General features: G+C 47.5%; 2 protein-coding genes across 4 annotated transcripts; one reads left to right on the top strand and one right to left on the bottom strand.

The window, feature by feature from the left end:
• The first annotated feature begins 861 nt into the window (after window positions 1-861).
• Window positions 862-5,383, top strand: LOC135822212 (putative phytanoyl-CoA dioxygenase). Its single transcript, XM_065334929.1, has 5 exons — window positions 862-1,250; window positions 3,080-3,169; window positions 3,717-3,850; window positions 4,258-4,342; window positions 4,812-5,383. Exons 3-5 carry the CDS (start codon window positions 3,747-3,749, stop codon window positions 4,923-4,925), a joined length of 303 nt encoding a protein of 100 aa, XP_065191001.1. The 5' UTR covers window positions 862-1,250; window positions 3,080-3,169; window positions 3,717-3,746; the 3' UTR covers window positions 4,926-5,383.
• Window positions 5,384-5,838: 455 nt separating this feature from the next.
• Window positions 5,839-12,494, bottom strand: LOC135822211 (hormone-sensitive lipase-like). 3 transcript variants are annotated; one of them, XM_065334926.1, is made up of 5 exons: window positions 11,183-11,345; window positions 10,748-10,835; window positions 10,024-10,406; window positions 8,459-8,615; window positions 5,839-6,422 (listed from the first exon to the last, which is right to left on the bottom strand). In XM_065334926.1, the coding sequence occupies exons 1-5, from the start codon at window positions 11,203-11,205 to the stop codon at window positions 6,213-6,215; spliced, it is 861 nt and encodes a 286-aa protein (XP_065190998.1). In that variant the 5' UTR covers window positions 11,206-11,345; the 3' UTR covers window positions 5,839-6,212. The 3 variants fall into 3 exon arrangements, with proteins under 3 accessions (XP_065190998.1, XP_065190997.1, XP_065191000.1); XM_065334925.1 differs by lacking the exon at window positions 10,748-10,835 and having other exon boundaries at window positions 11,183-12,487; XM_065334928.1 differs by lacking the exons at window positions 8,459-8,615; window positions 10,748-10,835 and having other exon boundaries at window positions 6,284-6,422; window positions 11,183-12,494.
• Between the last annotated feature and the right edge of the window lie 2,455 nt (window positions 12,495-14,949).

The raw sequence follows: 14,949 nt of genomic DNA on the forward strand, positions 1-14,949 counted from the left end.
AGAGGTGGCTCCAAACCGGACACGTTTTAGAGTGCACGTCAAATTCACTCTGGGTCTGAAATTAGGTAATTGCTATCGCTCCACGACGGCCAGTACAGAGTAACAATAAGCCTTGTGTGTGCTTCCATTAGTTTTGATTGATATGCGGTGCTTTATTGGCGAGAGGCGAGCCGCTGTTTACATGGTTTACCTGCGACAAGAAGTTGATTTTTCGAAAGTCGTAAAACTAAGTCGCAGTGCGAAGCAACACGTCAAAAACTCACCTGCTTGGTATGGTGCTTCTGGTCATCGCAGAGCCAGGCAATTTTGGCTCGGAGTATAACACATCGTAGTCTCACTGTGACATAATTATTATGTTTTCTAATCAAAATAGTCAGATGGCCGGTTTCTCAAAAAGTGCTCGTTTCTGATTTCCTGTGTCGATTTGAGTCCAACATTTCGTGGGTGGTTGGACGTGTTGGAGATGCGAAGGACTAAAGGGACGCTGGTCTAGGAGTGCGGCAGTTTTTGCGCGCCATGGCAACGAGGAGTGCGCGCACGCGAGAGCCACCAGCGCAAAGCGCTGCAGACTTGCGGCGGGACAGCGAGTGAGACACTTGGCCGTGACCCAGTACGAGTGCAGTCTTGACCAGGGAGCCCTACACATACCGGTATGTGTAGAGCTCCCTGGTCTTGAGCTACAGGAGGTAAAAAGTTACTCGATCGGATAGAGCGAAACTGAGCACCATGGGATGCGAGCAGCTGTTAGTACTCCCGACCAGGGAGCCCTACACATTGTGTAGGCACCTTACTTGACAGCAAGGAACGCTTTTTTTTAGAAAGGAAGCTTCTTCTCCAAAATTTTAAAAAAAAATTAAAATTATTCCTTCTGAAACTTGACCTCGAAGCTGACTGCTGAATGCGATTAGGATTCCTGAAGATGCACCAGACTGATTCTGGCAAGCCGTCTGTCGTCTGGATATGCACTGTTGTTCGTCATGGTCAGCAATCTTCTTCGTTCGTCCTTTCGTTTTCGTTTTCCGCGTATTACTTCAATATTATTTTATTAGTGCAGTAATTGCCAAGACAGAAGACTGCAGTACGAACTCGTACTCGTAGCAGCAGCAATGCCAAGAAGAGCAGGCAGCGTAGCAAAAGCAGTCACAACAACGCAGACGCAATAACATTTTCAGCAGCCGTTCATCTCAGAGGGGATGCAGCGCCAAACTGCGAGGGTGGGGTGGTAACTCTCACAACCAATGCCTCCGCAGGTAAGTACTAGTAAAGCCTCTTGTGCGGGAAAAATGAATTGCACATATCATCAAACAAATTCAAATTCAGTAAACTACTTTGAAGTACAAAAATCAATTTAAATGCATGAATCTTCACTAGTTTGAGGGAAAGAGACAAACAGGAAAAGTCTGAACAAAAATGACTGTCACCACCTGGACTCGAACCAGGGACCTTCGCTTGAAGCCAGCGATGCTCTAACCACTGAGCTATGGTGTAGTCGTCATCCCAGCAGAGACTGTTCAACATTTTCTTCAGACTTCGTAACTTACACTTCCTGTGAATCCACGCAGGCGGGTGGGACGCAGCCCTCACTGTACCCACACACTTCACGTACACTCTAGCACGCGGGGAGCCCCAAGTCATAAAAATGCATGAATGTTAGTATTAAACACAAAAATATAAAGTAAAAATCAATTGGAACACAAAAAAAGACAAAAACCCTAGGTAAAAGAGCCCACAGAAACATTACCGTACTGGCAAAGAACGGCAGCTATTTACAAAGGCCCTATTCCTACGCCTGTATGATGCCCGGGACCCTCTGATACAGATAAGTACTATTATATAACCCTGTTCTTACTCGAACATGCCTCCGGATAGCACACGACTCGTTGTTTTAGAAGACTGTATTATAATGTTTTACTCTGACTCTGATCGAAATCATCTTGCAGTACAAAGGAAAGTTCTGCCTCTCTCGAAGCAGAAGCGGAGATTCAAGAAACATTCAAATCAAAAGATTGCGCGAAAGCAGTGTACGCGACTACGCGCATCAGACGTGAATACAACATGAGAAGTGAAAGCAGTGTACGCGACTACGCGCATCCAGACGTGAATACAACATGAGGAATGAAAGCAGTGTACGCGACTACGCGCATCAGACGTGAATACAACATGAGGAACGAATGCGTAGTAGTATGATAATGCACAACAGTACAACAAGCAGTGCTGATAGACACATAAAACGGAGTGGGTCTGCACCATTATCAGTGGGCTGGATATAGACTGTACAAACCCAATACTAGTACAATACTAGTATTAGATAAACCTTGTTATAGTTCATACATGTTGTTAGTTTGACAGCATGAAACAAGGTGGAGGACACAACACCCAGCTGGAGAAACTAAAGAAGTCAGTTACGACTGCCCTTGAAGCTGAGAAGTTGTGTGAGCTCAGTCTGTGCGAGCGGTAGGTTCATTATCCAAACAAATGGCGAAATAAAAAGTTGCCAGAAGAATAACCTCTACAAATAACCACTTGTGTTATCCACATGTATCAACTACTTATCAGCATTTCAAAGAATATTCTGATTCTGAAAACAATCGTTTCAATGCTCGACCTTATTATAATGATGATAAACTGAACACAATTCAAGAATACTATAACTCAACACATAAGAGATTGGAACTCAGACGGTGAGCCAAGAAAAAATTGTAACATGGAAAAATGTGGGCACAAGGCACTTTCATGCCGTGGAATGTCTCCGTGCTCCTTGTCAGTTTTGTGCTGGATTGTGCACGTCCGACTCTTCAAAATCTGGCTTAGTTGGTAGACTCAATCGCATAACTTGTGCCCACATTTGTCCATGTTACATAAGTGATATGAATGTTATCTAATCTGGCACTCAATGTGTTACATTTTGTGTGTTATCTTGCAATATCACGCGACTCAATATCACATCAGACTAATTATACCAAAGTTCCGTTCGTTTCTCTGCAGGGACTGGGAGGATGGGAGTTGAAAAATCCACAGCTGATGCAAACCGGATTTTTAATGTATGATGTATATGTGTTTTTTTTCTGCACCCTACTAGTTTCATCCTTAGCTACCCCACAGCTGAGTGCCATACTGGTCATGACGTAACTACAGAAACAGGAAAACTTGGAGCTGAGCCAAGGGCAAGGTAAGAAACTAAGAATCACTCCTGGACATCTGAGGCTTCATGCAAACGGTGATAACGGCACACTCGCCATGACTTTGTTTTGTAGGCTCTGTTGAGAAGCGACACTCCAACGCGTTCACCTGTGACCACCACGGCACAATGTATAGCGCGACAAGGCTGGTGTGATATTCAGTACTGAGAACGTGACCGCGGTCCGAGCAACAAACAACACCTTTGTGCAGTTGACAAGACCCTTGTTCACCCTTGACCATTCCTGGAGCAATATAAATCTAAATCTGCAAAAAAAAACTCTCTCTTCAGCTACTTGTTTTCTCCTGCAACCTTCTCCAGGACTGTGCTGCTTTTTAAAACTACTGCCATGTCCAGCAAAATCCAGCCGTATCATGCTCAACTAGGGTCAGGACCATACAGTTGTTGCCCACAGGGACAGTTGTCTGTGTACTGCTGCGGGGTACTGATGTTTTATTTGGCTGGATTTCATCAACAACGACTACTTTACCATTCAAATGGTTGGTTGTTTCCTGTGATCTCTGTGTTCTCTTTGTAGAACTTTATACCTGTGCATGGCCATGATCCCATGTACAAACAGCCCCAGGGAGTACCCATGCGTGCTGGCAGCTTACTCATCTGGGACCAGCGTGTGGCGCACGGCAGTCGGCCCAACAACAGCACGCGAGCAAGGTACGTCAGAACACTGCTACGTATATGAGTATTCGTGTGTGTGTGTGTGTATGAGTGTGCGCTCGTGTGTGTGTGTCCGTATTTGTTTTAAAGTTTGATGCAGTGGTTTGTACTAGGTGCTTTCCCGCCTACTCAGTTCTCACCAACCAGACTGATATCTATGATAAAGCTCTGCTCTACGGTACATGAGTAGATGATGCTCTCCGGATATCTAGCAGCATCTAGACCCTCCTGGAATACGGAGAACTTAATTATGGGCTGCTTATCGCTATAGGCTACTGACATGTATTGTACTATGGTACTTGAAGTCTTGAATAGTAGTCGTTGGTGGGAAAGGATCATCCCTCTAGGCTATGTGTGGGTTCGTGTTATGACAAGTTCTTGTGGACCTACAATGTCCTCTGCAGGTATGTTCAATTTGTAAAGATGTTCCCATCCATCAACCTCCACTCAGAACGAGCTAAGAATCGTGGACAGCTTATCAAGGACAAGGTATGTTGCGGGTGCTCCGCCGGCTGATGTGACCAGTAATGGATGTGTCTGTCCTGCTGCTAAGTATACGAGATCTCGTAGTCCTTAGGCTGTTTTGTTGTCCTGCTGCTGCCTAGCGGATCATGTGATTGTTTGCTTCCCTGTGTGTGCTCTGGGTACTGCCCCTCGCGTTGTTTCCTGTAGCTGTGTGCTTATTGTGCTGTTGTCTGTGTTCTTGTATTCACATCCCGGATACCCTTGCATTCATGTATCCACATCATCCGGGTGACGTCACATGCCTATCATAGTGCCAGTGGTGTAACGATGTGCTAGTATTGTTTTCCTGTGTGATGACATTCCCCAAACTGTCTCCTGTCTCGCATGCGCACGTGTGATATGAGCATGCATGATTCGTGAGTCTTCAGTCAGCGAGTCTTGATACACACATGTAACACAGTGTTATCTCTGTGTTTACACGGTGTACTTGTAGGTTGAACTAGCTGGTGTCGACTTGACTGACCTGGGCAAGAAGCTGTGTGCCCTCAAGGCATGGGCATCCGCGGACACGAAGGTGCCCCGCGCCAAGGCTAAGAAAAAGACATAGACTACGTGTTCGCATGGCTCTTTGTACATTCACAGTTGAGTGCCTCGTTTTATGTGTGTATGTTTAAATCATGTACACCCTCTGATGGGAGTATGATAATGTAGTCATCTAGACGGCTGGCCTGTCCCTATTGTTCCAAGTGCATATTGACGCTATCCTCCAATGTTATATCCAGCAAGTATCAGATCTGCACTATCGCACATAGAACTGGTGTATATTTCTTTACTGTGTTGATCACTACCCTACTAGCCACAGTCATATTTATATCAACAATAACGTGGGCACCGCATTATTTTTTGTTTAGGAGCTGTCGGTATGCCGGTAGCATGGGTCACGCTAGTGCAAAATAGGCTAGACTACATGCAGCCAAGAACCAGGCACTATTCCATCCAAGAAATAGTGGGAGTAGCTATCCTGATGCCTTGCAACATGTCCAAACCACTTCAACTTGATGCTTGGTAACGAGAGAGCTTGGAAGCTCAGGGCCCTACGCTATGCTTTTTTGCCTTGATGACCTAGACAAAAAAAAGCATAGGGATGTTATAAATTCTTATAAGTTTCTACTTTTTTGTTTTTAGACATATTAAACCTGGGATTCGAACCCGCACTATCGCCCTGCATGCATCCCCGATACACTTCGCATACATACTAATTCTTCCAAGTTGCTTCACGTTATGATCTTGTATTTGAAAGCCCTATTTGAATATGCATTGTGGCCAGCCGTTTTTGATTGTACGGTACGGTCAGGATAGGTACGGTCGAGGGTAATACGACACCGTCTACCGCCTTGATGACGGCAAAAAAAAGAAAAGGGAGGTTATAAATTTTTCTCCTGTTTTTTTCGGGCATTACCTGGGATTCGAACCCGCACTGTCGCCCTGCATGCATTCCCCCATACACTCCGCATTCATACTCATTCTTCCAAGTTGCTTCACGTTATGATCTTGCGTTTGAAAGCCCTATTCGAATATTGCGGCCAGCTGTATGTGGCCAGCTGTGTTTGATGGTACGGTTCGGGACAGATACGGGATAGCGCCAGGCGTGACACAAACACCAAATTAAAGCTGTGTGGACCCTGGCTAGCGCCAGACGTTACTGAAGTAACGTCTTCAGTAACGTCTTCTGCATAGCTACGGGAATAAAACTAATTATGGACCTTACTTAAGTATTTAAAAAAAATAGTTCAATACTCGTAAAATGAGTGCCAATGGGCAAATGTCCGGTGCTGCACTGAGAACGCATGAGTGGTGACATCTCGTACTGCAATAGGCACTACTTGTATCACGACTAAACATCTTGGTCGTGTTGCTTGATTGCTGCGTCCATCAACTCAATGCACACGTTGGTGGCTTGCTGCGCCAAGCGGCTGACTGCGTGGAAGTTGAGGAAGCCATGGGATATTCCGTCGAATGGGCGTAGTGTCACATCCTTGCCGAGTGCGTGCAGACGACGCGCCATGACGATGGAATCATCCAAGAGGGGGTTAAATGAACTTGGCTGAAAGGTACAACAGAACGGATGGAGAGAGAGAGGGAGAGAGAGAGTGTGTGAGAGAGAGTGTGTGTGTGAGAGAGAGAGAGAGAGAGAGAGAGACATGCACACACACACACACACACACACACCTGTACTTGTACTTGTTGCTCACTGCCAAAAGTGGTCACGTGGGTCTCCCCGGGAGAGGGGAGAGAGACTGTAAAGGAATCTTGGAAAGATGACTCAATTGGTTATTGAACCGCCCAACGGCCGACACCCCCTGAAATCCCCAAAACTCTGGGTGGACTTGAAAACGATCCCACTTATGGGCTCACCACACCTCAGTAAGTGGGTGTGGACAAGGTGCAGAAAAAGGATTGACGGCATCAGGGTATCCGTCCTGGGATCCAACTGCAGTTACCCCTGCCCCCAGTGGAGGTAATACTTGCTACTAGTGCGGGTGGCTAAATCAGGCTGGATCTGATTTAGACATCACTAGCACCATCGATTACACAAGAGTTAATCTAGCCAGAAGCAGTCCATGGTTAACAGGTATGTATACTTCAAATAGAAAGTATATGAACCCTGGAACCAACAAAGGTGGCAAGTACAACATTACACCTTCAAGCAGCTGAGCCCGTTGGCAACATACCCAACACAATCAGGCATAAGTGTACCCACCAACTGAACTAGCTGGCACACACACACACACACACACAGAGTAAGAGATGACCCATAGCACGAAGAAATCTATCGGCAAAGAAACATAGCTTTCTTACTTGAACACCCACAAAGGAGCACAATAATGTAGCATGTTGAAATGTTCTTGTACTCAAAGATACCGATAAGAAGTACGGCTGAGCCTCAGGCAACTCTTCCACTAGACAGCAGGGGTCCTTCTCCAATGGAGGTCGCTGTCATGGAAGTTCTATCAGCTCATACTGCACACTACTCTCTGTGGAAGGGGTGCTAGTAACCCACCTTCCCATTCCTAGCAGGGTCAAGCACATACATGTAGATGATCTATATGTGCTTACCAAGGTGCTCTGTACACACTTCACATGACTGACTATTAGAGAGAGGTTAAGCTGCACGTTATTTCTGACGTGATGCGCAATATCACGTCAAATTAGGCGTAAACCTTCAAATTTCGACGTGAGCTGCAGGTCACTCGCGTTGTTTTCCAACACGCGAGCTGAACTTTCGTGTCACGTAAAGCTTAACCTCTCTATTAACACCCCTTCCCAGACACGCAACATGTCTCAGGCACAATCGATTTTCTATGGAACTCACATGGCCAGCTACTCATAACACACAGACTAGCTGCTCCATACATAGCTACTCATTACACACAGACTGCTCCTTGCATTGATCAGTAAGGCTTGAAAATGCTAACAGTACAGTCAGACCTCGCTTAACCGCACACATCCGTTTTCCACAAAAATATCCGGATAGGCGAGGGAACTGGATAACCGAACACCGGTTACATTGGATGCATCACGTATGCTGTAAATCTGTAGCCAGCTATTTTCTTCCGGGTCGCGAGGGATCCGGATAAGCGAGGTCTGACTGTACATCACACCCAGACCCAGAGCTACAGGGCAGGGCCTGTCACAACATTGCTGACCTCTGACTCTGTGGCTCCAAAAGATCCTGTGAAGTACGTACATGTGCATGTACTTCAGAATTAGGTTGTTTACATGCTCATCATGTCACATGTAGAGACTACACAGAAGACTCTCTACTCTTGGCCTCCTTTTTGGTGAAACACACTTCCAACATTGCACATGTTGTAAGGTTGCCTAACTTAGTTACATGTACATGACTATTGCATCTAGTCACAATTCACACACCTACGTGTGGTATAGCAGTGCTTGGGTTTTCCGGGGCATCGGAAAGGTTCCTTCTCGAAAGAGTTTTGGACAGGGGTGTATTTGCGGACAGTTCCTGATCAATAGGCTAGCTTGTCAATACTATAAGTACGGAATTAGCACTCCTCAGCTACTGGTATGTGAATGCATAGCTCATACCGTACTGCCATGTGTGCTATAGTGGCTTACCAGCAATGCAACCGATGGTAAGCTGTGCAGCATCTCATCACTGGCCAGCAGTGGAGAGAGGTAAGCCGGCGAAGCATTCAGAATGGTGGCATGACAGTGGTGGATGCCCGACTGCAGCTGTGACAGGTGACCGGTGTTCGGGTGATACTCTGGCGTGCTGGACAGGACAAGAGAAGAACACCATGAACTGGTACTCACGGAGCAATCAGCGTTGCGGAGTGCATCCACAGCATAGCCTAGCAGTGCGAGCACAGAGAGACTGAGAGAGTGGATTCCGATGACTTTAAGGAGACTATAGCAAGGGCAAAGGCAAGTCACACGGTCCACGTCCACCAAACACCTGCCTCTAGTCACAGACCTCTCTGTCCTCATCCATCACCAACGTTGCATCAGATAAAGAAAGCAGGACAAAGGAAGCGACGCAGTTTTGTTTCAATTCCAGGTGATGAAAATCAAAGCTCGAGGTGATGAAAATCAAAGCTTGAGGTGATGTGCACACAGCTACCCAGAAAGTGACAAAACCATACAATGCTGCTCAATGAAATCCGGTTGTGCACAGCATACACAGCTACCCAGAAAGTGACAAAATCACAGCTAACCAGAAAGTGACAAAGTCACAGCAAAGCACTTTAAAGTACAGTGCTGCTCAATGAATTCCGGTCGCGTGAGTCAAGTTTGCGCCTTGCACCATTTCGCAGCCCAATGTTCGCAGGTCTAGTGCAACACCCAGTACGTACGTGAGTGACTCGACTGGATTTCATTGAGCAGCACTGTAGGTTCTTTCACATTGCATAAGCACAAGACATGAAGTGTGAAAGTTGATTGTCGATGTGCTAAGAACGTGACTTGGTGTAGTTTCACCGTAGTACACGTGGACACACAAACACACACGCACGCAGAGGGAGACTGCAGCCTACAGCCAATTCCGTCCCATATTGTGCGAACAGCTCTCACATTGGGTGAACTGAGCAACCTCCCAGAGAAGGTGCCTACGTTGGCGTGGACAAAGTAATGTAACGCCTATCATTGTCACTACGTCGCATACAGTCAAACTTCAGTAGAACGTATCAGGGAGTAGAAAAACACCGGTATTTACGTACTCCCTGAGCGTACCTCTAGGGCCAGTAGGGGACATCCACCTCAATGATTCACAGGTGAGGTACTTCACACATGAGGTCTGGGAAAGGATACGCAGGGTCGTCGAAACAGCACTCCACACCCGATGAAAGGAGAAAAGGGTGTTAGACCCTGGGTATTTAATGTTGAAGCCTAACTTTTATTTCATGCCACCTCGCTTGTCGCACACCAATACCGCAACCACGTTAGCTATAGTTTTAAAAGTTACTGTCTCCACGCCGACTGTTCACATTACAATGTAAGGGTATATATTGTGAAATGGGCAATCCTATTTGCACCGAAGGAATTTTTACTTGGAGTGACAGTCTATGCACCTCTTATCAGCTGTCACTATCCAAAGATGAACACGTTTGCCAATTCTAATGTGCTAATCCCAGGAATGCACTGTACAGTGAAATTTCCAAGGAAAAGAAGAACTGGTATCTCACCTGCCACTCCCCCGGTACGCATTCAAACATGCCCGCAGCGTTCCAATGGGTAACAGCGGATCCATTACGCTTAGGCAGCGTGCCGGTGACAGATCCAGTGAGATTTTCAGAGCAGGGTACGCGCCCAGAACCAGACACGGCTTCCGAAGCTGGTACTGCGCAGCGAGGAATGCCACTCCGAAGACAAAGTTACCTCCAGCCGAGTCGCCGGCCAGGATGACTTTCTCGGCAGTGGTACCCAGGCTGGTGGCGTTCCTCAGCACCCAGGCGTACGCGTAGAAACAGTCGTTGACGGCACGTGGGTACGGGTGCTCGGGGGCCGTCATGTAGTCAACGGACGCCACGGGAACGTTGAGCTGGTTGGCCCAGTGGCTTAGATAGCTCTGCATGAACAATACACCACAAGGAAGACACATGCATAGGGTATACTAATATTATGTACAGTGCTGCTCAATGAAATTCGGTCGAGTGAGTCAAGTTTGCGCCGTGCACCATTTCGCAGCCCAGTGTTCGCAGGTCTAGGGCTGCGCAACGCCCGGCACGTACTTGAGTGACGCGACTGGATGTCATGGAGCAATACTGTACTATTGTATATGGGGCCAAATGAAAACCTGGTGCACATCCGTGTTACACACATGACACAGTATCTTTTTATTGGCTAGGGCAGCGGAGAAATGGATGGAGCATGGCAGCAAAGCACACCCATTTGTTTCCAATGACCTACCACATGTGACTGTGACGTTTGCGCCAGAAACCCTCCACCATGGAAGTGAATGATGACTGCCTTAGTTAGAAGGCTCAGAGCTGGCACTCTGCAGCAAAAAGAGAGTGTTGAGCATGGTACAGAACAAATCGTCAACGTCAATCGCACATGGCATGCTAAAACTTTTGTTTGTTTGTTTTGAAACTCGGATGTTTTTTTCTTCTTTTTTCTCTCTACAAAATCCACATTATCTCCAGACAATGGGGCGAATAATGGAGTGTGCATGTGGTGGTGGGGCCCATTAAGCTCAGCCGACCAGAGGTCTCGGCTTTATATCTCCATGGACGCACCAAAGGGGGATCGGGTAGGAATATTTAAAAGACCACGGACAGCTATTGTACTCTACGGTCGCGGAGCACACATACAAATGTCACCTTACTTATCACAGTGACTTACATGAAGGCCGAGGCACCGTCCATAGAAGCTTCTCCGCTCCATACTCTCAGCAGTGTCCAGAAAGTCGTCCGGAAACTGAGTATGATCAACGATCAGGTCGCCAGTCTTGTCCACTTGCACGACAGCGTAAATGACTTTAAAAAGCTGCGCGTGATCCCTGAGCAGCTCTGAATGTTCTTCAAGTGCTGACACAGCCTGTGCGAAATCTCTCCTAGTATTCGATGAGGTAAGCAGTGACTTGATGATGTCATCAAGCACCAATGTACACGTGGAGAATATGGATACACTAGATCGCAGTCCGTTGCTGGCTACACCCGGGTAAGTATTGTAGCGGGAACATTGCTGCAGCAAGTAAGGGATGGTGCTGAGCAACGACCCGATCGCAGCGCACAGCATATGACAAGCGGAAGCCAATCGGGACCTCTGCTCCGGGCTCAGTGCTCCGCCACTGTTGCTGCGCTGTTCCTGCTAGCATGCTGGAGACGCTGCACTTGCGCTAGCAGCCCTTGCAACGCTGCGTTTGTGACACGTGGTGGAGCGGAATAGTGACGCGCTGCACTGCGTGACGCGGGGCATTTCCAGTGACGGTGTGTCACCAGCGACGCAGTGTACTCGCCACTACCTGTGTCCGCTACACTCACCAAGTTCCTGGTACTGACAACAGCTACTGAGCAGGGAGCACCGGTATGCTGTTTCACAACACGGCTACACGGTGCAGCTGGGCAATACGCCGAACTGATACAGCGGAAGTGAGAAAGCAGCAGCTGTGAAGCAACGACAGGTCAGGTGGCGTTACGTGCTACTGTTGATGCCGCCATAACAAGAAGCTAGGCAATAAGAGTCCCTTGCCAGGGCAGGCAGTCCAATTGGTTTCAAAGGTCAGGCAAAATCACAAGTCCTGCGGAGCACGTACATGAACACATGTTCAAAGCGCATGCAAGGCAATTGCAAGCTCATACACACACAAAACAGTTGTGCACGGCACATTCAAAGTACACACTGCTCACACATGAAGACACATAAGCACATATGCGCGCGCACGCGCACACACACACACACCGACACACAAGCAAACAGAGAGACAGACACACACAGAGATGAGACTCTGACCAAACACATGTACTAGTAAAAGACCGCATGCACAATGTCAATGTGATGCACACCTCCAAGACGGAATGGGCGCTTTCAATAGTACACATACTACTTCTGGTGCTTTGAAGATCCAGAAAACCCCAGTGTAACACCGGCTTTAGCCTACAGGTTTGTACACACTGTGGGTGACATTGCATACAAGTAGATCAGCACATCTACAGTCCATTCATAAAAAGTTGGGTCCTGGCTCTGGCGAGCTCCCGTATTTGGCGATTTTTCGTGATTTCATCGTACACAGTGCAGTGCTGCGAACTTTGAAATTTGAAAAAGGGTCCAAAAAGGGTGCCTGAACTGGGGTTCGAACCGCAGAATGCACTGTTGCAGGCGGGGTCAAACGGCCTGGATTTTGATGGTTTTTCCCAATTCAGTGCTTTTGGGGCAAAACCTGGCCGAAATCCTATTCTTGCTATGGCTTGCTTTTTGGACAAAAAAACTTCAGAAACATAATTGGAAGAGGATTCCATATGGGATTGCAGAAAAAAATTCTAAAAAAACTCAACGTTTGACCCATTTATGGCCAAAAGCTAGAAGTTCATTTTTTTCTGAATGGACTGTAGTACATGTACGATTGTTCTTCCACTTCAAGAATCGTCCCTTCGTTTCACAGCACAGAATAGCTGTCTCTCAGCTGGTAATCAGCAGGGACATTCTCTACTTGCGAAGACTGAGTGATTGCCAGCACTCGCCCATTCCTTCCACAAGCGATGTATAGATATCACTGTTCGAGTATTTTTCTTTCAAATCTGAGACCATTGACAGGATCGGAAGGAGAGCTCTACTGCAAGCCAGAAGTCAGGCTGGCGTCAGGCTGTCGTGAAAAGTAACGAATTCAAACCGCTCCTCAACAAAATCATTATCAATCCAAGTAGAGTGACTTTCAGGAACTAATCCATCGTCTTGTTCATTCAGCAAGCATCGCTTTCCTATGTTTTTCGCTTTCTCCAGAAAAAGATGCGCGAAAAAAATAGAGTCTTCTGCAAGTACTCGTGCTGCACTGTACGAACTACTACCTGGGTCACGGCGAAGTGTCTCATTCGCTCTCCCTGCCGGCGTTCCGCAGCCTACAACGCTTTGCGCTGGTGGCTGTGGAGTCGCGTGCGCGCACTCCTCGTTGCCATGGCGCAAAAACTGCCGCACTCCTAGACCAGCGTCCCTTTAGTCCTTCGCGTTGGAGATCGGCAGGGCAAACAATTATTTCGCGCTTGGGTGCCTTTTCTGCGTTGGGGCTGAAGGGAGTTACGGCGACTTGTTTGAATACGAAGACGAACACTGTGCAAATTAAGCGCATGCTCAAAACACGCATATGCGAATTCTGCGCAAGTGAAAAGGATGATGACGTCCGCCCACGACTAAATTTCAAACTTACTTGACTGTTTCGACAATATTATTGTGTTTTTGCTTTCATCCAATGCCGATCGCATGGCCTCTCTAAGTTTCTTTGCCGATCTGTCCGACAACCTAGACAGGTAGATGGCAGATAAGAAGGTGCAAGTGTTTATGATTCCTGTTGTTAGTTGTCTTGTTCGACATGGCAGACGATTTGGGGCTGGAAACTGTTTCCTTGGCGAAAGCTTCAGGTGAAGGAGTGAAATGCATTTGTCACAACCCGAATTTTCCTGCTCATCAGCCTCTCAAGCGCTTGACGGAGACTACCTGGACTACCCTATGGAATGCAGCTGAGACGAAGAGAGATGACACTTGGATGTCGATCGGAAATCTTGATAGAGAAACTTGCGGCGAAGTTCTATACCACAAAGCCTGCTACAAGTGGTACACAAACAAAAAGACTTTGAAGACAGCCGTTGCTGAGTCTGTCCGGCCCGTCGAGGCTGTTGGTGGCGACGAAGGCAGTGAAGGTGATGATGATGATGATGATGACACTGATGACAGCGAGCCTGAGCAAAGAGATGTTGAGCCCCCCAAAAACCGGACCCGTTCCAGTGGGAGCCAGACAGATTTAAATTTGTGCCTATTCTGCCAGCACCTGTCAAAAAGAAGAAGTGGGAAAAGGAGCCACTGACCCAATGCATATCGTTCAGTGCGAGCAATAACGTCGTCAATGCTGCAACAATTCGCAGTGACTCGCGGGTCTTGAGGGAGGTGTCTGGTGGAGATGCAACCGCCAGGGAAATCAAGTATCACCGCTCGTGCCTGGCCAACTACACAAGGCGTTCTGCTCTCGGTCCCCACCCCCTGCTCAGCTCCCACCATGCGCCGATAGCTTGGAGCAGCACGTCAAACGGGCCAACTACCAGGCTGGTGTGTGGAAACGGGCACTGGTCGCATCCCCAGACCTACCCAGCATCAGTGATCATGGATGGAGGGTAGACGACTCTAATGTCATGATCATGTGGGGTCCTCTTCCTCCTGCACCACCAGAGCTGATGGCGATCATCCGGTGTGCCTGCGCCACTGGATGTTCAACGCGCCGGTGCTCATGCCTACAGTCCTCCATTTCTTGCACCGATGCATGCCAATGCAGTTCCTGCGCAAATCCGCACAATGTTGTGTCCGAAGTGCTTGCGGCACCTACACTTCATGGAGACAATGAAGACAGTGCTGATGATGAAGATGGTCAAACTGATGATGTTGACAACCCCTCCCACGAGATCGCG

The sequence above is a fragment of the Sycon ciliatum genome, chromosome 8 (assembly GCF_964019385.1).
Source record: "Sycon ciliatum chromosome 8, ocSycCili1.1, whole genome shotgun sequence".
NCBI classification, from domain to species: Eukaryota; Metazoa; Porifera; class Calcarea; order Leucosolenida; family Sycettidae; genus Sycon; species Sycon ciliatum.

Excerpts from the sequence above, each read along its gene's own strand:
- LOC135822212 (XM_065334929.1), top strand. The coding sequence starts at position 3,747 with ATGTACAAACAGCCCCAGGGAGTACCCATGCGTGCTGGCAGCTTACTC. Across the intron at positions 3,851-4,257 it reads AACAACAGCACGCGAGCAAG|GTATGTTCAATTTGTAAAGA; the intron begins GTACGTCAGAAC and ends TGTCCTCTGCAG. Across the intron at positions 4,343-4,811 it reads GACAGCTTATCAAGGACAAG|GTTGAACTAGCTGGTGTCGA; the intron begins GTATGTTGCGGG and ends GTGTACTTGTAG.
- LOC135822211 (XM_065334925.1), bottom strand. The coding sequence starts at position 11,578 with ATGCTGTGCGCTGCGATCGGGTCGTTGCTCAGCACCATCCCTTACTTG. Across the intron at positions 8,616-10,023 it reads GCGTACCGGGGGAGTGGCAG|CACGCCAGAGTATCACCCGA; the intron begins GTGAGATACCAG and ends TGTCCTGTCCAG. Across the intron at positions 6,423-8,458 it reads TACCATCGGTTGCATTGCTG|CCAAGTTCATTTAACCCCCT; the intron begins GTAAGCCACTAT and ends TGTACCTTTCAG.